This window comes from Nilaparvata lugens, chromosome 1 (genome assembly GCF_014356525.2).
Source record: "Nilaparvata lugens isolate BPH chromosome 1, ASM1435652v1, whole genome shotgun sequence".
NCBI classification, from domain to species: Eukaryota; Metazoa; Arthropoda; class Insecta; order Hemiptera; family Delphacidae; genus Nilaparvata; species Nilaparvata lugens.
In genome coordinates this window covers 96,083,382-96,108,345 of record NC_052504.1, presented here as the reverse complement: position 1 = coordinate 96,108,345, position 24,964 = coordinate 96,083,382, and the positions used below count along the sequence as shown (strand labels likewise).

The following is a 24,964-nucleotide window of genomic DNA, read 5'->3' as shown; positions in this document are numbered from 1 at the left end:
CATCCCTGGGAAAACTCGCTGAAGGACATTAAAAGGATAATTATTATTCATCCTTGGAAAAACAGCTGATAATAATTATTTCGTCGTCTGTTGATGATGGAAGTGAGTGAGCGAGTTCATGTGTGTGGGACTGTGTCAAAATTATGACTCAGCTGTTGAACTTTTGTAATTATTCAATCAGGTACTTAGTGCCGGTTGCAAAAAAGCCGGGTTATTTTTTATCCTGATTTATTCCAGTAGAACAATCTTTTTGAAATGGTCTTCTCTGACGTAAAATTAATCAGGATTAAAATTTAACCGGCTTTTGTGCAACCGGGCCTTTGTGAGGGAAATTTTCGTATTCCTCTGGGAATTAATCTCAATTCACTGTGATTAGATAGAACATTTCTGTATGAACTATAAATATTATTATAATTTCTTCTTTCGTAATGATTTTTTTATGCTTTTGTACTCTACAGCGAAGCTCGGTCCCCGATATTTATCATGAAGTGAAAAATCTATTTAATCTCAGAATTTTCTTCTTATTTTTCTAGTTTTTTATGTAGTTGTTTTTATACATTCTACATTGACCGACAACTGATTTTGATCTCATTTTCTCATTATTGTTCAACTCTATTGATGTTTCATTATTGATTGCACCTTCAAGTTGAACCCAAAAGTCATACATGTTCAACATCCACTAGAATCATCAAATCTTGAAGAAGGGTCTACATTGGTATAGTCTTAGACCAGTTATAGAATAGACACGCTGGGAAGTCTAGCCTCTGAAGCCAACATCTACTGCCATATCTCCAAATCGTGACGTCATCATCGGATAGAAAACTTTCAGATTGTGTCTATTTCAGGATGTAAATTATTATTCATTAAAATGGTAAACTCCAGCTGCGCTCCCGCTGAAATAGACACAATCTGCTATGGAAAACAATGTAAACAAACTCTACAGAAAAGTTTTCTATCTGATGCTGACGTCACGATTTGGAGATATGGCAGTAGATATTGGCTTCATCGACTTTCAGTATGAATATACAATAGGCCGTGTCTATTCTATAACTGGTCTAAGGGTAAAGTGGATTCAAGTTTTTATTCTTGTAAACTTGACAAATGTAAACGCCCCTATAGGATTTAGGAATACGCCCCCAACAGTCCTATTGACCTATAAGATTCGAAAGCAAGCTCCAGTCAGTAAATATTCCATATTTTCACTCATACTATACTCTGCAAGACGTAATTTTGGTGTTGAAACTAGATGAAACATTAAATATTGTAGATGAAGAAATTCAATATGAAGAGTACTTTGTGCGTGGGTGGTGGAACTTTTGATTACTAGAGATGAGTGGACAGATTTAGGTGGGTTCCAAATCAAGATTATTTTAAAACTCATTCGCATCAACTATACATAATTCATGCATTATTTTTAAACTTATAAATGGCATTTAGAGGAGTTTAGCTCTCATTTTATCTAAAATTGGGTGAGAATGATCACCTGAGTCATCAGACACAGTCATGTAGTGTGAATCGATCAAATCCTGTCGCTGAGATCGACTCCTCTCACCAAGAATCGTGGACAAAGGCTCTCGAACACTGATGCTTGTGTAGCCTTCTGAAACATTTCCAACGAAAAATTAACACAATGCACACATAATTATTGAAGGTATATGTGACTAATTACGGCACAATTGTATCTCAACTATTTTTAAAGATATCGACTCAATTTTTTTTTAATTGAAGAGGAAAAAAATAGGTGCCGGTAATATAAATTGTATCTTAAAAGACTAATTTAAACATTAAAAAACAAGTTTGAGTTTCTGAAGTCAAATCAAATAACTTTTTATTCACAAAACATAATACAAATTTATAAAATTCATTTACACATTTAACAGTGAATACTCTCCACAAAGACTTGAGTCTGTAGTGGGAGTCAATAATGAAGAATGAGGTTATGTTAACAATGAAGTAAGAAGCCAATGCAACAGCTAACTCTGAGATACGGCCTAGTTAGAGATTTCAAAATAAGCGATTGCTCGAATGAATGTAGGCATCAATTTAACTTCTTCGAAAGTGATTGAAGTGTTACTGCAGGCAAACATGGACATTGAAATACCATATAATTGATTACTACTTGATGAAAAATAAATAAGATATTATTCCAGAAAGTTTTCATTAATTTAACAAAAGAGTTGTTACGGTATAGCTAACTGAAACACTACAGAAATTGGTATTTTTTTGTAATGAAAGAATTGAAATGTTCATTATTATTTGTATTTTTAATAATTCTTGGTGACTTCAAATTTGACGAATCGTATTTTTTATTGAGGACGATTCCAATTAAACCAGTCTCAAGTCATTATTTATAGTAATTGAGAAGATTGAATAGAATTGAACATTGAGAAAGGATTCAAGAGTTGAGATTAAAGAGGTTTTTCAAAAGGTAGAGATAAGAAGTCTTGGAGTATAGAAAGAACTTTGAAGTTCAGAACTAGGAGTTGAAAAAGTGGTGAAAAAGTACAAACTTTTACTCTTGTGCACATTTTCTTATTACAACAATAATTTTTAATTGAATGAACTCTTAAATCAAGTCAAATAATAATTGCTAACCTGACCAAGTCTGACCAAAGCTTACTGAGCCTGAGCCAAGACCAACTCTCTCCTAAACTAAGCTTTTTCTAATCTGAGCTTTTCCTAACCTAAGCTTTTCCTAACCTTAGATTCTCCTAACCGAATATTTTCCTAACCTAAAGCTTCTCCTAACCTGAGCTTTTCCCAACTTAAAGCTTTTATTCTTCATTTTTCACTGGTTTTGTACATTTTCACACAGAGATACAGTCAAATTTATTAATCTTATTATTATCATCCTTATTGAAAACGGTTGTTGTCAACTTACTGCTGGAATCCTGCGAATCGCCGCTGAAGTGCTGCTGGTTAGAAGCGGAGGGGGCTGCTGTGGAGGCGGCAGAGAGGACGAGGGGCGGCGTCATATAGGGCAGTTCCTGGCTGGCGGCGATGCTGCCCGCTATGGCGGAGGCGGCTGGAATCGAATCGTGCGGAGGCGGCAGAGAGTCACGAGAACTGCTGTCTGACAGCGCAAGTGATTTGCGCATGCGCGGCGGTGCTGTTGGACTGCTAACACTGTGCTCCGGCGGTCTGTTCAAACAACATCAAACAATTAGGCACTTCAAATTAATGCATTACAAAATGGTTAGGTTAGGTTATGGTTAAAAATACATTCATTTATTGTATAAAACACTATAATCATAATACAATTATGACATTGGAGGAAAAATTAGGCTGAGCCTAATACAGTTTGGCCATCAAATGTCAGGCAGATTAGCTAGTCACGTGGTACAAATCTGTTATTAGGATTCCAAACAAATTTTATAATCCTATCTTATTGCATTCCAATTGTAAAATATATCACTTCTTTTACCGATTGGAAACATATTTTAAACTTATGATGAGTTCGGTATAACATTTTTGAAGAGAAATTGATTATACTTTAATACAGACCAATATAGATAATTTCAAAAACACAAATAAAGCTTGAAACATAAATTTTTCTTCCCTCGGACTCCTCACGAACTACTTCCAGAGCTTTCGCGGACCACTTATTGGGGGAAGCACTGATCTAGATAGACATGTCGAAAAATAGACTTCAATTTTATTCGCATAACATAGGCTATTACACTCTTAAGAAACCATATACAGGAATTGCTCGCTTAATATAATAGGATACATTTTCATATATATCTGCATAAGAAGCATAAAGGCTCAACTCACACTTACGCGACTCAAGTCGAGAAGAGACTGCAACTCTAGTCTCTTCTCGACGCAGCATGTGTTTTCAAATGGTGACACTCAGACCAGTTGATTCTAGTCTCTGCGACCTCACGACTGTGAGACTGAGTCGTGCGTCGACTCGACATGTCGGTCGAGTCTCCATTTGAGTTGCGTAGTACCATGTATTTTTGATGAAGTGAGGTTAGAATTTGAGCTTTGAGGTTACATCTTCATGGTTAAAGCCTTAGACCAGTTATAGAATAGACACAGCCCATTGTATATTCATACTGAAAGTCGATGAAGCCAACATCTACTACCATATCGCCCCATCGTGACGTCAGCATCGGATAGAAAACTTCTGTAGAGTTTGTTTACATTGTTTTCTATTTCAGCGGGAGTTTACCATTTTCATAAATAATAATTTACTTCCATCTGAAATAGACACAATCAGCTATGGAAAACCAAAGACCTTAAAGATGCATAGACTCACATACAGCGCTAGTGTCGTACTTGGAATTGAAATCCGCCATTGAGGGGGCAACCCATAAGATTATTACATACCAATGCCACCAATGCCTTTGTGATCTATTGTATTACAAATATATATAGATATAATACTCGTGCTAAAATACCCCAATGGCGGCCTTCAATTTCAAGTAAGAGCTATCATTGGGAAGGCATAGGCATTGTGGGTCTATATCTCTTTAAGGTCTTTGTGGAAAACAATGTAAACAAACTCTGCAGAAAAGTTTTCTATCCGATGCTGACGTCACAATGTGGCGATATGGCAGTAGATGTTGGCTACAGAGGCTAGACTTCCCAGCATGTCTATTCTATAACTGGTCTAAGGTTAAAGCACAGATAAGAAACATGTTATTTATTGTTGCTGAAATTTGTTTCATCGTTTAAGATAATAAAATAATATTCATTAAAATTTGAGGTTAGAAATGGAGTAGCATGGAACTGAAATAGTGAAAATGAGCAAGAAAGTCGTAAGGTCGAGAGACTCGAGTATCCATGAATGGAGTCGTACGATTCGAGTCGAGGAAGTGTAAGTTGAGCCTTATTCTTTTAGAGTTCCTTGTTGAATTTCATAAACCCTCAAACTGACAACGACTCGAACTTCAAAGTCAAAAGTAATAATTCGCTACGCTCGTTCAAAAACTGGAAAAATATTGTATATTGTAGCGTGAAGAGAAAATGATAAACAACATACTGTGATGATGCTGATGGTATAGCAGAGTTGTTGTGCTTTGCAATGGATCCACCTGCTACTCCATTGGCATGAACTTGTGCGTAAGGATGTTCACCTAGCAAATGAATAATTAAAATCAGAAATTAGGAAATTCGAGTAACTCGAATAAAAGTAATAAGAGAAGACAACAAATTCTGTTATTATCTGATAACAGATGATTTGGACTTGAGAGGATAGTACTTAAGATAAACTACAGATCTACCAAAAAAATATTTTTTCCTCCACCTCCTGTCTAAAGTGCTTACTTTAGTCCCTGTAACATAATACTAAAGTGTCACTTTTTTGCTCTCGGTACTCAAAAACAGAAAAACTCCCTAGAGCGTAAAAGTAACTCCATTTTAAATAACATAGGAAGCATTTCTATTTTAAAAACGTACATTTGAAATAGGTTAGAAGGTCTATGCTCAGATGAGGAAGCATATAGAGTAGTCATTAAACCAACTAAATTCAATACCTCAACCAGACATTTGATCATATATGAAATTTATGTTGTATGCTAAAATTATTACAAACTTCATATCACTATACTAAAAAAATTTATAATTTTTTTATTCCATGTTATTCAAAATACCAGCCAACGAATATTCCTCATTAACTAATCAAATTTGAAACGGGAACTTCATCATAGCTGTAGTTGTGGCGGCCATTATTGTTACAACTTTTGCCGACAGATATCGCTGTCGGCGAAGAACTGTGATTACAAGCCAGCTGTTTCTGTTTACTTTTTAGATTATGTTGTAACACATTGTTTGGTCACGTACGTTTTTAAAAATTATTTTATTTGCAGTTTTTATAAAAATGTGGGTGGAGGAAAATGATGTGTAAATCACGAGTGAAAAATGTTTTTCTCGTTCAAAAAAATTGTTGCCCTCGGCTTCGCCTCGGGCTTCAAACTTTTCCCTCAGGGAGAAGAAACAGCACTTTTCTTTTCACTCTAGATATACAAATAACTATTGGGCACAACCGTAGATTCCATTATTCCCAGCCTCATATAGTATAGTATTGGTTTCCCCTAGGTTTGACTTCTCTCCCTAAATTTGCAAATGACAACTTTTAATCTTGTGAATTTATTCATACATCACGGAATGATATATTCAACCTTTTTACGAGGGTAGGCTGATAAGTAATGCACACATGCTTGTAGAGCACAAACCAAATAACCCCCAGAAGCGAGCCTGGTGGCATGTGGAAGTTCTATTTCTCCTCTACACGGCTGCGTAGTTTGAAGGTGTTGTGTTCATCCAGTTTGGTTTGGTTAGTGAAAGAATGGCGTCGTGTTCTGGTGTTATGTAAACGCGAATTAAACAACGCGCTGTTATCGAATTTGTGACTGCTGAGAAAGTGAATCCCGGTGAAATTCATCGTCGTTTAAAGGTTATTTAATTCTTGATTCTTCTCAATAATGATCTATGAAGTCGTCTCCTTCCTAACGGTAGCACTTCAAATTGTTCCCAGCATTCCAATCAACGCTGTTTATTCTCGTCTGTCAGACGGCGTGGTACCCATCGTGCACAGATTTTATGGTATCCCAATTGTTCAATAATGAGGCCGACATGTTACTTGGATATTCCAACTTGGTTTGCGATATGCTGTTGAGTGATTCGCCGGTCATTTTGAATCAAGTCTTTGACGAGTTTATGATGATTATCGTCTGTGGCAGTGATTGGACGTACGCTGGGTGTTTCATCAACAATTGAGGCTTTTCCAGGTTGGCAATCTCGAAATTTTATAACCCATCGATTCACGGTAGACCTATCAACATTATTGTCACAATAAACAGCCTTTAAACGACGATGAATCTCACTAGGATTCACTTTCTCAGCAGTTAAAAATTCGATAACAGCGCGTTGTTTAATTTGCGTTTACATAACACCAAAACACGACGCCATACTTTAACTAACAAAACCAAACTGGATGAACACAACGCCTTCAAACTGTGCAGCCGTGTAGAGGAGAAATAGTACTTCCACATGCCACCAGACGCGCTTCTGAAGTTTATTTAGTTTGTGCTCTACAAGCATGTGTGCATTAGTTATCAGCCAACCCCTCGTATCTTGTCAATAACATACTTTTTCTTTTTTTTTTATTTGCGGATGATTCCCTCATGAGCATTTTGCTTGAGCGTGAGTAATGGGAAAGTGCGAGGGTGAATAATATTATGAGATGAGCAAACGTCCATGCCAATTCGATGGTATTCGAACCTGCGACCAGGTAGCACTAGCAGACTGAAGGGTGCAATACCTTAGTCAACTCGGCTATCTGGCCGGCACTCGAATAAACAATTGGAATAAATAATGCTTATACAAGTATTAATTGAACATGAAATCTCAAGATGGCGAATAATGAGAGTTGCAACAAGCCAACACGATACCCATGATGTTCTACGATTTGCTGAGAATAATCAGCTGGTGGTGAGAATTAGCCTTCGCTCGTCAGTGGCCAGCTACAAAATGAAATTATTGCAAATGAATACGGTGTGTGTATGAGTACGTTGTGTTTGAGTGGATATTACTGACCAAAGACCTTTAAGATGAATAATTATTATTGAACGAAAATCCTAAATAAATGCTGCAAAAAAAGTTTATTTAATTAGCATTTGAATAAATGCATTCTCTATTTAATTCCACCTGTAACCTTAAAGATGCATAGACTCACATGCAGCGGTAGTGTCGTACTTTGAATTTAAATCGGCCATTGAGGGGGCAACCTATAAGATTATTACATACCAATGCCTTTGTAATATATAGTATTACAAATATATAGATATAATATCTCGTGCTAAAATACCCCAATGGTGGCCTTCAATTTTAAGTAAAAGCTATCATTGGGAAGGCATAGGCATTGTGGTTCTAAATAGTTTGTTTGACTTTCGATCTCAAAATTCTATATTTTTTCAAAGTTTGGAATTTTCTAATTAATTGTGATTGATTCAATTTAGAAGTTTTTTTTTTAATTAAGAATGATTTTTTTGTGTTCTGAATTTTAAATTGAGTGTGTAATTGAAGAATGTTGAGTGACACATAACCTAGCTACATTAGGACTGTTGTATAAATTAGAATTGGAACCGTTTTGGGCGTATAAGCCTGTGGTACTTTTCTGTAAGTTGTGTAATTCTCATTGATTAATTAAATAAATAAATAAATATATCTATAAGGTCTTTGTTACTGACCAAACTTCGACACGTCATCAAATGAAAAAGTCATTCTGTTCTTTTTTATATTATGAAAAGCCAATAGTTATTGTAAATATACAATATTGTGATATATAATGTAGAATATAATAAAGGAAAGAATTGTCTTATACACACGTACGGGATAGGAAATTCACTAACAAAGCATCATCACGTCTGAACTACTGGTCTGATTAACTTGAAATTTTGCATATAGATTCTTAATTCAACGAGGATGGTTATTGGCCTTTTTTCAATTCTTCAAGATTTCAGTAGATCAGGTTTTCAGTTTGTCAAGTTTTTAATTGGAGCCTTGCGGAGCACGGGTTACCTGCTGGTATTATATATAGGCCTATTATAATAGTTGTTGTATTTTACGACTTGCCTATATATCCAACTGTGACATCCTGTTTTTTGGGCTAATTCTATTTTAATATTGAATAATAATAATTGGCCTCTACATCAACCCTAAAGGTGCGTACAGACTTTCGCTCTGCTCCGCAATCGAACGTCACTCGAGCAGAGCGATTGATGATCGCAGGTGGAGCAAGAGTGGAACGCGAGAAGAGCGTGTAACAGAGATCGAGCTTGGCAAGCTCCTATAGTGTGATCCACGTTATAATGGCAGTGAATAAAGATAGAAGAATAGCCATACCGATTCTCTGCATTAATTAATAATTATTATACTTCTACACTGTCAAAAACATAATTGTCATCGTTGTGGACCTAGAAAAGGATAGTATCACCGGCTTTGTCGAATGATAGACAAGGATAGCAAAACTAAAGTTGATTAAATACTGTCATAATAACGTGGACCTCACTATAGGTCGAACTAACCAATAGTTGCGCATGCGTGGTCAAAGTGTTTATTTGTAATGTTTATTAATAGTTATGATCTCTGTGTTAGCAAATAAAATTATCAAAATTAATGATCAATTGAATAATATAAAGTTATAAAAGCATTTATAATAATAGGTACCGGCATATTAGCATTTAGAAGAAAGAAGCCGAACTCCCAATCAAGCTTTTCACCTTTTGAAACATTGACAGACATTACCTTTTATAATAGAACATTAAAATAAATGAAATAATCATAATATTCATTATAAATTTATTATATAAACATAATATATTATTAGGCTACCCAGCAATCCTCTGGTCTGAATATTTTATTTAGTTTTGTCACCCGATCAACTGGATTGAAATTTTCACATTTGTGAGGTTAGGTTGTAGTGAAGTCAACAATAAGAAAAGAGCGGATCGATCATCCTTCGAACCTCTATCGAACCCTTGCGTAGCTTCTCGCGTAACGTTCATGATCGGAGCGATTGCGGAGCAAGTGCGGAGCGTGTTGGAGGCGCGTATATCTGTACACACCTTTATAGACAACTCGTTCCACCACATGGCGACAAGGGACTGAATGAGTATACTTAGGCAATTTTTACTGCAATAGAACGGCTTTAATGAATAAATGCAGACATATCATAGCGTGCTTACTTTGCTTGAGTTGATCGTAGGGATGTTCTCCCTTGACCCTGGCATAAGGAGAGAGGCTGTCATCAGTCTGTGTGGGCGAATTGTATCCGTCATCTCCACTCTGACCCTGCATCACGCATCGTCGTTTATCTGCAATCATTTCAAAATTATGTTACTTTCAATTCAGAAAAAAATGGAATACATTTAAACCGATTCAAAATCTTACCGATTGTCGGCCGGCCTTTATCGTTGACACCCACAATGTCCTCCGATTGGCTGAGAATCAGAGCTGTCGGTGAGAGTTGGCCAATCAGAGGACATACTGGGTGTCGTCTCAACATCAACAATGTCCTCCGATTGGCTGAGAATCAGAGCTGTTGGTGAGAGTTGGCCAATCAGAGGACATTCTGGGTGTCGTCACAACATCAACAATGTCCTCCGATTGGCTGAGATTCAGAGCTGTTGGTGAGAGTTGGCCAATCAGAGGACATTCTGGGTGTCGTCACAACATCAACAATGTCCTCCGATTGGCTGAGATTCAGAGCTGTTGGTGAGAGTTGGCCAATCAGAGGACATTCTGGGTGTCGTCACAACATCAACAATGTCCTCCGATTGGCTGAGAATCAGAGCTGTTGGTGGGAATTGGCCAATCAGAGGACATTCTGGGTGTCGTCACAAAATCAACAGTGTCCTCCGATTGGCTGAGAATCTGAGCTGTTAATGAGAGTTGGCCAATCGGAAGACAATCTGAGTGTCATGACGAGAAATATCGGCCAATAATCGGTGAGTGTTAAGTCTCATCAGATCTATAGCATAGAGAAACAATAGCGTAAGTAGATATCCCATGGTATAGGGCGTTTAAATCGCAACTTTTACTGTTATCCCAAGCCCATTACTGTCGATTATTGTTGATTTTTACTGTTTTGACCGGGTAAGAGTGTATGAACGGCACAATATTGATTGATTGATTGAGTACTTTATTTATGTAGATTACAATATATACTGTCTTATACACTTATATACAATAGCTTACAATACAGCAAAATTATAGATGAATTTACATGATATAGACTAAGAAAATAATTATTGAACTGTATATGATATGAAAAAGTAATTTGTAATACAGTATAATAACTATAGATAATAATTATATTGTTATGCATCTACATAAATTGGCGGAGCTTTGGACATATCAATGTCCATTCTTCGGAAAGAATATTAAAAATATCCTCCCCACTAACTCTCAACCAAAAAGGCAATATGAGAGACTACCAGCGTCATAAAGCTTCACGGGAAAGAACTACGTGGGCTATCGGCTTGAGATAACAGTAAAAGTTGCGACATAAACGCCCTATGCCATGGGATATCTACTTATGCTATTGTTTCTCTATGTCTATAGTTAGTCCCGTACGATTTTACTTGGAAACCATCAATGTAGGTTTCAATTGATCAAAAATGATTTGATCCTATATTGGATTTACAATTCCAAATTTGCAAGACGTTCAACTCTGCTGGCACGTCAGGTAAAAAACTGACTTGAAATGAATTCTATGAAACAATATTTTTGCTTCATTCATTCATCAATTTAATTAATTCAATCATAAATATAGATGACACGAATCGTGAGCCTGTTTTGAGCCAGAACTTCGCTCCTGATGAACGTTCCCTCGTAACAATAATGCTCTGCTATAGTAACATTCACGTTGAAAAGGCTAACATTAATTTGCTATTATTGCCTGTCATTGGACAAAGCAGATTGCTCTATCCTTTTCCAACATAGCACCGTTACCAAACTGTTTGTAGACTATGTAGAAATACAGGGTGGGTGAAAAATCCGAGAACGGTTTAATATCTCATACACAAAGGTAATTTGACGGTGGGTGTGATTGGGGATCCTACTCAAACTGAAAAAACTACTTTACAATGACTTTGAAAATCTGGTCCGCCATATTGAATGCACCTTCCTATTTTTTAAATAGGAAGGTGATAATGCGATACATGATTTCAATAGGGAATTTCAAGAAAAAATGAATGGCGGAAGCCGCGTATCGATATCTCAAACCGTTCAGAAGATATTCACATTATCAATAAATACCACTCATTTCTGATTTGCATGGTACTGATTGATAATGTGAATATCTTCTGAACGGTTTGCGATATCGATGTGCGGTTTTCGCCATTCAATTTTCTTTGAAATTCCGTATCGAAATCAAGTATCTCATGACCACCTTCCTATTTAAAAAAATAAAGTTGCATTCAAAAAGTCATAGTAAAGTAGTATTTTCAATTTGAGTAACATCACTAATCTCACCCACCTTGGAATCACTTATTTTTATAAGATACTAAGCCGTTCTCAGACGTTTTTCTCTCTTTTCTGCTTAGAATAGTATTGATTAATAATGTTAATATTTCCGAAACGGTTCGAGATATCGATATGCGGTTTCCACCATTAATTTTTTCTTCAAATTCCCTATCGAAATCATGTATCGCACGACCACCTTCCTATTTAAAAAAATGAAGTTGCATTCAATATGGCGGATCCAATATGGCGGACCAGATTTTTAAAGTCATTATAAAGTAGTTTTTTTCAATTTGAGTAGGATCCCCAATCACACCCACCGTCAAATTATCTTTGTGTATGAGATATTAAGCCGTTCTCGGACTTTTCACCCACTCTGTATAATGAACTACCAGGAAATTCAATTCCAGTTGCGAAAATTTATGATTAAATCATGGAAAGATATATTTTCAAACAATATATTTGAGATATAATTGATCACTATCAACAAGAATCAGCAATCAGTAACTTGACACTGTAGAGCGACCCAACATGCAGCAACGCGCTTTGTATTCAGCAACGGCGCATGCGCTTTGTATTCAATCGTAGTACAATGCGCTACCTCATCCGCTCTTTCATGAGCTGTCTCACGGTCTCATAGATACAGCGCGAATTCGAGCGAGACTACTACTACATCTCAGAATTTTGCAATCATTCGTTCATTCTGCATTCATAAACTGATGCTCTAATGTTTGTATATGGCATTCCTATTGCTTTCTCTCTTAAATAAATGAGTCTTCCACAATTTGAATAGGCTAATAATTATTATTGTACCTGATAAACTGAAAATTCAGTCAAAAAAATAACTAAAATAATAACTGATAATTCAGAATAAGAGAACAGTCTTTAGTCTACAACTGAAATAGTTGTTGATTTATTAGTTGATTCATTTTTATGATGATAAATATTGTCCACAACTAAAATAGTTGTTGATATAATAGTTGAGTTACCGTTACCAGTATGTGTAACATACAGTAATTTTTTTTGGAATTCGAATGCCAACAGGTAGAACACTAAAGCCCGGTTGCACATAAGCCGGTTGAATTTTAATCGTGGTTAATTTCAAGAGAACCAATCAGAGAAGAATTTCTTAAAATACGGCTTCTCTGATTGGTTCTTGTGGAATTATCCACGATTAAAATTCAACCGGCACTAACACTTTGAAAGCAACAGAATTTGAATCTGAATTTTCTTTCATCTTGCAAACTTGTATTTCGTATTTGTATATTATTGAACATCAATTTGTAGTGTTAGTGAAGTATTTATAGCATATTATTAGTGAAATACGGTATTCTTTGCATACGGTACGTCTACAAGTTAATATGATTCTTTACACTTCCATAATTTCTTAGTTATTTTGTAATCCATAAGAAAACTGTGAGTTATACAACTCACAATTATTGGAAAAAATCGATTAGCGGTAAAGACATTAGCGATTAGCTGTAAAAGTTTGGGCAAGAAGTGTCACTGACTCACTGTCAGTGGCTTTTCATGGTACTACGATTAAATACAAAGCGCATGCGCTTTTGCTGAATACAAAGCGCGTTGCTGCATGTTGGGTCGCTCTACAGTGTCAAGTGCAATCAGTATGCAACTTGATCAGTGGGGATGACTTGAATCTCCACAGAAGGTCTACCACAGAAGGCGATGGTGACAGAGAATCGGCAACTCTGTAGTTATATCATTTCTACCGACCTTATTACGTGAATCGAACTATAGTAGCATTTACCCCAACATCGCTCTACAATGATGAATGATTATCAGACTTAGGCTATGATCACATTGGATGCACGTTTGTGCAAGCAATGTGATCATACCCCAAGTCTGATAATCATTCATGATTGTAGAGCGATGTTGAGGTAAATGCATATGTGCAAGTACACGCGTGGTCATGCATGAAAGGTCCATAGAAACGCGTTATGACGTGCCTGTCGTAGCTGCTCACACTGAACGTCACCAGCAAGTGCACGCGTTCAGTGTGAATGTTCCTATAGCTCTTTCCAGATTTTGATTTTCATTTGAGCATGCATGACGAAGCGTGCACTTGCACATAGGGGCATACGATGTGATCATTCCATAAAGCTGCGGTTTCCTTTGTGAGTAAATGCCGTCGTCGACCACGACAGGGTGAGGATCTCAGATTAGGTAGATTTCAATTTGTCTGAATAACCTAAAAGATTTTGTTCAGTTATGTTTTAATGGGAGAGGTTCAGTTTATACTTTTAAATGGCAATATTTTGATAAATGTTTGATTCTTGAATGATGAACACAATAATAATGAAAAGTTATTTTATCAGCTGTTTTAGCACACTTGAAATTTGGACAATATGAATGTCAACAATGCTTTTTTATACTTTTAAATGGCAATATTTTGATATTATTAGAAATGTTTGATTCTTGAATAATAAACACAAGTAATGAAAAGTTATTTGATCAGCTGTTTTAGCACACTTGAAATTTGGACAATATGAATGTCAACAATGCTTTTTTATACTTTTAAATGGCAATATTATGATATTATTAGAAATGTTTGATTCTTGAATAATAAACACAAATAATGAAAAGTTTTTGATCAGCTGTTTTAGCACACTTGAAATTTGGACAATATGAATGTCAACAATGCTTTTTAATACTTTTAAATGACAATATTTTGATATTATTAGAAATGTTTGATTCTTGAATAATAAACGCAAGTAATGAAAAGTTATTTGATCAGCTGTTTTAGCACACTTGAAATTTGGACAATATGAATGTCAACAATGCTTTTTTATACTTTTAAATGGCAATATTTTGATATTATTAGAAATGTTTGATTCTTGAATAATAAACACAAATAATGAAAAGTTATTTGATCAGCTGTTTTAGCACACTTGAAATTTGGACAATATGAATGTCAACAAGTCGTCGTCGTCGACTGCGGAAATTTACGCAAAAACGAAAATGCACCTTTAGTCGGGTAATCATTCATTGTGGATCTAGGCTATATTGGGATAAATTTTCGTGATATTTTCGAGCTCAAAATCTAAGTGGTTTTATTCTTTATTTTGTGAATTAAAAGTTTGTTTCATGTTTTTAGGGAAGTTTTACTATCAATCTATCCAAGTTTGAAAATGTTTGTTCTATTCTAATCTATATTTTTAGATGTGATTTGGTGTAGAAAATTGAACCTATGTATAATATTTGGACAATTTGGAACTAAATTAGGAAATTGAAAAAGTTTTGAGCATAGCCTGTTTTTTATTTTCCGATCATTGTATTGTTTGTGCTAACCTATAAATGCCATTATAGTAAATGTAGATGTATGGGCACAGAATAGGTACAGAATGGAAACTTGTAATCAATCGCCTATCTAACCAATGCTTTTTACATGACCCCAATACTAAACACGTCACGTGACCTTGGGAAGTTCCAATCCTGGTCTTCACATTGGCTCGTAGCAGTGAACGAGATCAATTGATCCGGATCATTGAAGTGATCCGAACCTACCATCAATACTATTACAATGCGGCGCTTCCTAACAAGATGGCGGATTTTAGCGTCAGGGTACTATCCAAGTTTCCGTACTGTATGTATACTGTGGTATGGGTGTACGGGTGGTTATATAGAGTGACCACGAGAAACATTTACATTTTGGAATAAAAAAACAATTTTAATTCTTCAATATACCATTTATTCAACTTGAGTAAAATAGTTGTGAGTATATGCCATTTACTTTACGTAGAGAAAATTATTTCAGGAAGGTAACGTCCTTCTTCTCTGAGGCAATTTTCTATCATATTGAGGAAGCTCTGCCGCACTCGTTCCAGTGTGTCCTCAGTGATCCACGCCACCTCAGTAGGTATCGCCGCAGGGGCGCCATTCAGGGGGGGGCTAGCCCCCCCCAAGGATCAGATAAATAATGAAAATTCGGGTCTATCTACACGAATCCTTAGAATCTCATACTGATTTAATACTTTGTTTAAACAGCAGTAGTATAATTCCTTCTACAGTATCAACAATGTAGCAAAATTGCCTTGAAAGTATGGCTACGGGTACGGAGTAATAAAGAATATATTTTCCTGTAGTATAGTTGAAGCTTAAATATAGAATGGGTACAATTATTGATCAGGGCACAATAAGTGAGTTATTGCATGAGTTTCAACGTGAGAATTAACAAGTTGCAAGATGTCACAGTGAAAGCAAAAGAAAGGGCACAATCAGACAATCAAAAATGTATTACAGAGTTGGTGAGAATTATGGGAACAGCTTAATGTTTCTTTAGCTTTCTCACTGAAAGTTATGTTCCAATTAGAATATGATCCCCATTGAAATAGATGGAATTTTCATAGTAGAAGAAAAATTTATCGGTTTCCATGATTTTTAAGAAATCTGTTTCAGTGTATTTCTACTTCAGGGCTATATTTCTAATAAGTACTTCATGATTTAATAACTAATAATGTATATGTTTGTATTGATACTTCAACCACATTTGTATAAAACTGGAAAAATGAAGAATATAATAATATCTTTGAATGTAACATTTATGGGGAAAAACCCAGGACCCTCTATCTTTTGGGGGTATTCCTTCCCCCCTCATACCTGTTGGTTTTTACCCCCCCCCCTAGCAGTTTGGTGAAATGGCGCCACTGTATCGCCGCTTTCAAGTCATCTAAAGTAAGGGGCGATAGACTTGCTCTTTCAAATGTCTCCACAAATAAAAATCACTTTAAATTACTTCAAAGCGGCGATTCTTATTCAAGTTCATAACTGAGGATGCACTGGAACGAGTGTGGAAAAGCTTCCTGAACAGAATGGAAAATTGCTTCAGGGAGGAAGGACGTCACTTTCCACATATAATTTTCTCTACGAAAAGTAAATGGCATATACCTTCAACTATTTTACTCAAGTTGTATAAATAGTATCTTGAAAAATTAATGTTTTTTTTTACTTTCCTTGCCCTATTACCATAGGTAAGGAAAGTATTGCTTTCCGAAAAAAATTAAGGTACCTAAATTTCTAAATTTCTATACGTTTCAAGGTCCCCTAAGTCCAAAAAAGTGGGTTTTGGGTATTGGTCTGTATGTGTGTGTGTATATGAGTGTATGTGCGTCTGTGTACACGATATCTCATCTCCCAGTTAACGGAATGCCTTGAAATTTGAAACTTAAGGTCCTTACACTATAAGGATCCGACACGAACAATTTCGATCAAATGCGATTCAAGATGGTGTCTAAAATGACGAAAATGTTGTCAAAAACAGGGTTTTTCGCGATTTTCTCGAGAACGGCTCCAACGATTTTTATCAAATTTATACCTAGAATAGTTATTGATAATATCTATCAACTGCCACAAGTACCATATCTGTAAAAATTTCAGGAGCTCCGCCCCATCTATGCAAAGTATGATTTTAGTTTCCCAATTATCAGGCTTCAGATACAATTTAAACAAAAAATTCAAGTGAAAAAGATTGAGCATGAAAATCTCTTCAATTAATGTCTTGTAACATTTTCACCTAAAATTGAAAATAAGCTCGAAATTCGAGAAAATTTGATTATTCAATTGCAAACTGTTGGCAACTGTTGATTCTATTAAATCATTCACTATGAAGAGATTTATTTTTATTTTTTATTTTATTTATTTATTGTATAAAATTCTATAATCATAATACAATTATGACATTGGAGGAAAAACTAGGCTAGGCCTGTACTATTTCTCTCCAAAAATTGTGATAAAATGTTAATGTTGTCCAAAAGATAAGGTTATATAGTCACACACTGCTTCGTCACTTCATTTTCAGTCCAGAAATGATGATTTAAAATTTTGAATTTTGAAGGTTGATTTTATACTCTAAATGAATGACAATAAATTAAAAACTTTAGAAATATTGCACTTATTTAAAAAAATTAAATAAGATAGCAGACCTCGTGTGTCTCCAGCGTATTGTCCTGTCACTAGCTGGCACAGATATTTAAATAGTAGACTTGAGATGGGCGTGAACACTAGCGTCAGAGAATCAATTTTCATAAAGTCAAGGAAAGTTGTGTGAGTGCACCACACCAGATTTTTTATTTCTAAAATGTAAATGTTTCTCGCGGCCACTCTTTATTATTGAATTACACGGTTTAATATTAAATTACGTGCATCCTATGATGTGATCATACCCTTATTCTCATCTACTGTGGCATAAAGATCCGAGCTGGTGTCGTTGTGGTCCCAAGCAGACATTCCAGGCTCCACCGGAAGATCAGGAAGACTACGGGTGGCAGTAGCTGTGGCAGTCGTTGGTCTGAAAACGCACAGTTAATCATTAGCAAATCAAATCTCAATTCTATCAATGGATGGTCTGAAAAGGTACATTCAATCATTAACAAATCAAATCTTGATTCTAGCAATGGATGGTCTGAAAAGGTACATTCAATCATTAACAAATCAAATCTTAATTCTAGCAATGGATGGTCTGAAAAGGTACATTAAATCATTAACAAATCAAATCTTAATTCTAGCAATGGATGGTCTGAAAAGTTACATTCATTCCTTAACAATTCAAATCTCATTTCTACCATCTGACAGTGGCTGTGGCACTGCCACATTAATCATGTACATTAATAATTAACAAATAATAATAATTAATTGTACATTAATTGTTCGCCTCCATGGTGCACATTGGGTAACGCTAAATGGACTAGCAAATAATGGCGGTCAGACAAACTTATGTTCTCCTGACCGAAAACTACACAACATCTCAAAGAATTTGGAAATATACAGTGTATATCTAGGCATTTGAGACTCATTAGCTATATATTTGTTGTGTATCTGCCATACGCTAAATAAATAAATAATTAACAAATCAAATCTGAATTCTTCCATCACCTCGATATTGATATTGCAATTAAAACTCACAATTCTGGTATTTTATTGATCAAATCAGAGATTTTCTTAAAAGATGATGAATAAATAAAGAAATAATATTATTCAAATGCCCTATTTTTTGTCTGTTCTGTCTCATTTGAATCCTGGTTTATGAGGTTTGAATGCGTTTAAACAAAAAAAATTAACTGAACATTTTTATTCATAATTGAATATTGTAAACAAGCAATTCGGCAGTTTGTGGTTATGTCCCCGAAAAACAGTGAGTGAAATGATGAATTTATTACATTATGAACTTCTCCAATTGACAAAATAACATGAAAGAATGAATAATATAATAATTTACTGGTGAGTCACCTAATCTTCCATTTACGAGCTCAATTAGCCGGCTCAAGAGATGTGCTGTGACAATATTAATATTGATGTTTTGAATATTGTTATCAATATTGTTGAATCATTCAAAATACGATGATTGTGCGCAATCACTATTCTGTCAAATGTCAAGAAAAGATTCTGAAATATGAGAGAAATTTTATCACTGTTATTGATTGTTACATTTTATTGCCTTGTAAACCGTATATTATTACAATAACTCATAAATCAATGGACTTTCAGCAATATCAAGTGTCATAAACTAAAGTTAAGTTCCACATAATCTATTTGAGTGGAAATAAAGTTTAAATGCAGTTGACGCATCATCTTCAGTGATCTTTTTTTGTTAGACTATATTATTCATGAAAAGTAACTAATAGTATAACCGTAGAGGAAAATAGCATAAGTAGATATCCCATGGTATAGGGCGTTTATTTCGCAGCTTTTAATGTTATCTCAAGCCGATAGTCCACGTAGTTCTTTCTCGTGAAGCTGTGTGACGCTGGTAGTCTCTCATATTGTGCCGTTCATACATTCTCACCCCAACAAAACAGTACAAATCGACAATAATCAACAGTAATCGGCTTGAGATAACATGAAAAGTTGCGACATAAACGCCCTATACCAGGGCTCTCCAACCTACGGCCCGCGGGCCACATCCGGCCCGCCAAGAGTTATTGCAACAGATTTTTTAAAATACTGTATATATTTACACAAAGAAGGTAGCCTACTTCCATTTTACAGTTTTCTCCCAGAAAAAGACTAAAAACATAAAAAACCATGCTGAAGCTATGTTTTCTCTTTTTGGATCTCCCTACAAGTGTGAGCAGACATTTTCAAAAATGAAGTTTGTTAAATCCAAATACAAATCCTCCTTATCAGATGAACATTTGAAATAAATTTTAATAATTGGAACCACTAAGTTTGATCCTAAATGGGCATACATTTTGAGTGAAAAACAAATGCAATATTCTCACTAAAAATAAGTATTATCTTTTAGCTTAGTAACTTATGGAAATTCGTGTATTGTCAAGTTGTCTTTTTGTGTAGTTGAGAAGTTGATATTGTGGTAATTATTCATATCGAATGAAAAAGACTAAGAAATTGTCAAAAAACCACTGATTTATTGATAATTGATAAACTCGTTTATCAGAGATTGACAATGGTGTAATAACCGAAACCGGTCTTTCTAATTATCAATAAATCAGTGGTTTTTTGACAATTTCTTAGTCTTTTTCATTCAATCAAGTTGTCTTATTATTATTGAAAAAAAGTTATCATATTTTGTTCAACTTGCTAAACTCATGCATTCTCAAGTTTTCTTATGACCTTTTTACACTCAATAAATTTGACTTTGTATTGAAATGAAATGAATTGGTTTGTTCCTTCCTGTGTTTTTAATCAAACCTACTTAAAACTCCTCATATTATTTGAATGGAAATATAATAATTTTACACCCCCCAAATCCCCTGTCGTTTGTGGCCCACAAGTCAAATTCCACGTACATCCTTTTTATTGGCCCTCTAAGCCTCCCTAGAATTAAAAATGTGGCCCTTGGATGGAAAAGGTTGGAGACCCCTACCCTATACCATGGGATATCTATCTACTTATGCTATTTTTTCTCTATAACTAATACGGAAAATTATTGAAACTTGCATGGCTTTCAATCAGACTACAAGCACAGTAGTACAACAATGATCGAAATAATACGGAAAACTTTCAATAAACATTTGCAAAATTGGAAAATAGCAAGGCAGGCCCCATCACCCATGCAAGATCTGTGACAAAAAGGAACCTTTTATTCATGTCAGTGTGATGGTGAAAATGTGCACCACCGTCCGCCGCAGTGGCAGAGTTCGGGTCGACTTGAACTGAGTCGACAATCGTCGAATTGTAACTGATTGTTGCTTCAGGATTGGTCAGTTTCACCATACCAGCCAGACCCATCAATTCATTCCTGTTATTGAATTTGAACATATTCAATTTGGTCGAAATCATAAATATCAGATTAGCAGTGTTTATAACAAAGTTCAAACATAAATTAATACACTGAAACGGTGAATTCTGCAATCATTACACAGTTTCGACAAATCAAACTAATATTGAATTTACTTGATTCAATTGGTAATGAAAATATGACTCAACAATAAACTAGAATGAATAAGAACGTATTGAAATTAAATTTATTTGAAAAACATGAAATATTACTAAATAGTATTTTTTATTTACTTTTAATAGGACGGACAATATTAATACAAGTGAGAACATAACAATATTTTTGGAAACATAATAAATCTAAATTCGGGAGAGGGATCGTTTGCGACTTAACCTGTTGTCCTCTCCCAATCATTCTATATCTGATTTGTGCTTGTACTTGAATGATAATAAATAAGTAATAAATAGATAAATAATAAATAAAAATAATAATAATAATAATAATAATAATAATAATAATATATAATAATAAATAAATAATAAATCATTTGTAATTTGATTATATAGGGAGAGATGTTATTGTATTTGAACATAATAGAAAATGATACATTGATGTTGTCAATACTGTTATTGTCATCTTTAGGGCCGTTTGCACAGTGTAAGTTTAAACTAAAGCTTAAACCAAATCTGGATCTTTTTTTGGTTTAAACTAAAATTCCGTTTGCGCAGTATCAGTTTAAACTCTGTATTGAGTTTAAACTCTGGGAAAGTTTAAACCTCCAAAACAGGAGGTTTAAACCAAATAATTTGGATAAACTAGACATCTGTAAAATTTGATGGGGAAACAGCTAATAGTAAATTATTTTTCGACGTTTGTTTTTATGCTTCTGTAAACGATGATATTGTTTAGGTTATAGTGAATCATTATTGATAGAATTGACAGGAATTGATAAAAGTTTTCAATGCGATTGATAGAGATGACTCCAAAGAAATTTTGGAACTGAGAAAAATTGGGCAAAAAACGAATCATTTAAATTTCTGGGATGATAGAGAATTTTTTTAACGGTTTTGCTTGAGTCAAGCAAGTGCCAATTTAGTATTTGATTAAATAAGCCACTTGATAGAAAATAAGACAATTTTTATCAGTGATTTTTTATTAGAAAACATGTTTTTAATAACACATAACCGAGATATTTTGCTTTCGAGAGATTTCTAATAAACGAGGAAGACCGTAGTAGATTTAAGTGGATTTTCATAACAAAATAAGGTTTTTATCTTACATTCTACATTATATTTTTTGGTGCCAACTAAATATAAGTTTGTTTCTAATAGTAATATAGCATTTCATCATTTTTTGAAGAATTTCTTGATCGCTTTTCACTTTCATTACCGTACAGCTTACAGCTCTGTGGATTTTGAACCAGGAAATAGTAGCTACATAACCTCAATTTACTGATGGTTTGTAAACAAATAGCAAATTTCCTGTAAAAATTACCTTTCCTGATATTACAAACGATGACATTCTAAAGTAGACAAGCTAAACTAGTTTAACTTAAACTGGATTAGTAAATGCACTGAGAAACCCGATTCAAATTTAAACTTTCAGATTAACTTAAACTCGATTAACTTAATCGAGTTAAGCAATCTATACTGTGCAAACGGCCCTTAATGTCTTGTGCCCACTCGCACAAAAGCTGGTTTAGTTTTAATTATGATTAGTTTTACAAGAACCAATCAGAGAAGGCTTTTTCGAAAAGAAGGCTTCTCTAATTGGTTTTTATAGAACTAATAACGATTATAATTCAACGGGCTTTTGTGCAACCGGCACTAATATTCTTCTCATTTTAAATAAATAATCTTACTTGGGAACTTTCTTTCGGCAGCCACACACACAGCCAAATACAATTGCTACGATTGAGCCCATACTGCACAACGACAGCAGCCATATTATTGGCACTTCGGAAATCATTTCAGGCAATAGAGTTGGACCTGTCTTCGTCTGCAACAAAAATTATTTCAAATAAATTGAAGCCTGGTAAAACTACTACTTTATTTTAATAGATTTAAAAGCAAAATATTATAAATTACAATATTGTATTCATTATTAGATCAAAACATATAAGGGACAAGCCAAAGGATGCGTTTTTCACTCTGCATGACAAGACAGGAAGCTCTCCCATTGGCTGGATAGGGAGCTCAGTCGATACGCCAACGTAAACAGAGAGCTTCCTGTCCTGACGACTGAAAAACTCCACGTGTGGCTTGGCCCTAACAGACGATTGCAATCATTACCGACATTTTCTGTACCCGACAGGTTTTTCCAGTATTTTGAAGCATGGCCCCAATGTACAAGTATGACAGTTTTCACACTTACCAATAAATTGTTGGCCGACACTCCGAATTATTCTCTGATTGGCTAGCAGCTAATCCCACTAACAGCTGATTCTCAGCCAATCGGAGGGCAATTTTGAGGGTCGGCCGACAGTTGGTAGGCTAGGTGTAAAAACGGTCTATCACTCAAGTTAAAAGTGCCAATAATTATAATAATTTCACGTTTGAATTAGCAGAAAACTAAAACAAAACATACTTATTAAAACTTTTCTTATAGACAGAACGATCTGTAAGGTGTACAATGTGGGCATTACTGTAAGGTGAAATAGGTTGGTTCTCAACATCCTTTAAAAGGTTATAACAGTCTGTTTTACAGTAAAGTGTGTCTTTCTCTCTGGGTTTGACTGTTGAGCTTTAAATAACAAATGTAAGAACGACACTTCTTTTAATATATAAGATTACACACTGACTGAAAAATAGCTTAAATCTATATAAATCTACGTTTTTGCTTTGAGATTGCAATGCACAATTTATTGAAATTTAGAATTAAACTCAAACGTTTATTGTATACATGTTGAATTTTAATGATACCTCTAACAACTAAGTTGAATAACTAGCAAGCTCATTAATTTTCTGATTATTCCATTTGTAATTAGAAAAATGAAAAAAATTAAGTAAGATATGCTGTTTGAAATGAGAACAAAACTATCTTATAACGATTTGTATGAAGAAACTGTCTATTTGGCCAATTTGTGAATTTGCATAATCTTCTGTCAGGACTATCAGAATTTAAAAAACCAGAAGTATAAAGAACTTGATAACGTTTATTTTACTACACCTGATACCAAATAAATAGATGTAATATGTTGCTTGATAGTAATAATCATTATTGAACTACTTTTGAAAAATTCTTGAATAACCTCATTTACAAATTCCAGTAGGTACTCTGACACTACTTACCAAAGAATCATGTTTGAGGTTATAATACCTAAGCCATTGTCCTTAACAAGAATGTTTATCATAAAATAAGTCTGAATCCACAGAAAATAAATTCTAATTCCATAATTTGATATTTTAACAAACAGAACACAATTCAGACCCGTGTTTATAAACGAACATCAAAATCCAAAAATTTCTCCATGTTGATTGTCAAATTAGCATAGCCTTCTTGATCAAGATATCCTATTACCTTAGTTAACAAACTTATTTATGATGAAAATTTCAAGATATATACTGTATATCTACGCTAATTTATTATCTTGTTACCTGAAATGATAATTTATTCTATATAACCTTCTTACTTGAACTGTCAACAAAAACTAGAAAATAAACATACAGATGGGGAACAGTGAAGAGGGAAATTTAAACCTTAGGTCTAGACATCATTACCATAGATACGCTGAGCACGCTAAGATAGCATAAGGTGCGCTATTGTTTCACTATGTCATTACTTTATAATAATCAAATT

General features: G+C 34.6%; 1 protein-coding gene across 3 annotated transcripts in view; it reads right to left on the bottom strand.

Moving 5' to 3' along the window:
- Positions 1–24,649, bottom strand: part of LOC111054031 (actin cytoskeleton-regulatory complex protein pan1) — a 41,274-nt gene extending 16,625 nt beyond the window's left edge. For all 3 annotated transcript variants that reach the window (XR_005570362.1, XM_039419681.1, XM_039419680.1), the window contains exons 1-8: positions 24,457–24,649; positions 23,028–23,164; positions 21,026–21,187; positions 18,153–18,277; positions 9,696–9,824; positions 4,991–5,084; positions 2,882–3,141; positions 1,484–1,600 (exon numbers count right to left, since the gene is read on the bottom strand). Coding sequence is in view for 2 of the 3 variants with exons in the window: in XM_039419681.1 (XP_039275615.1) it covers positions 1,484–1,600; positions 2,882–3,141; positions 4,991–5,084; positions 9,696–9,824; positions 18,153–18,277; positions 21,026–21,187; positions 23,028–23,134 (994 nt within the window). In the remaining variant the exon portion in view is untranslated. The remainder of the gene's footprint in view (positions 1–1,483; positions 1,601–2,881; positions 3,142–4,990; positions 5,085–9,695; positions 9,825–18,152; positions 18,278–21,025; positions 21,188–23,027; positions 23,165–24,456) is intronic.
- Between the last annotated feature and the right edge of the window lie 315 nt (positions 24,650–24,964).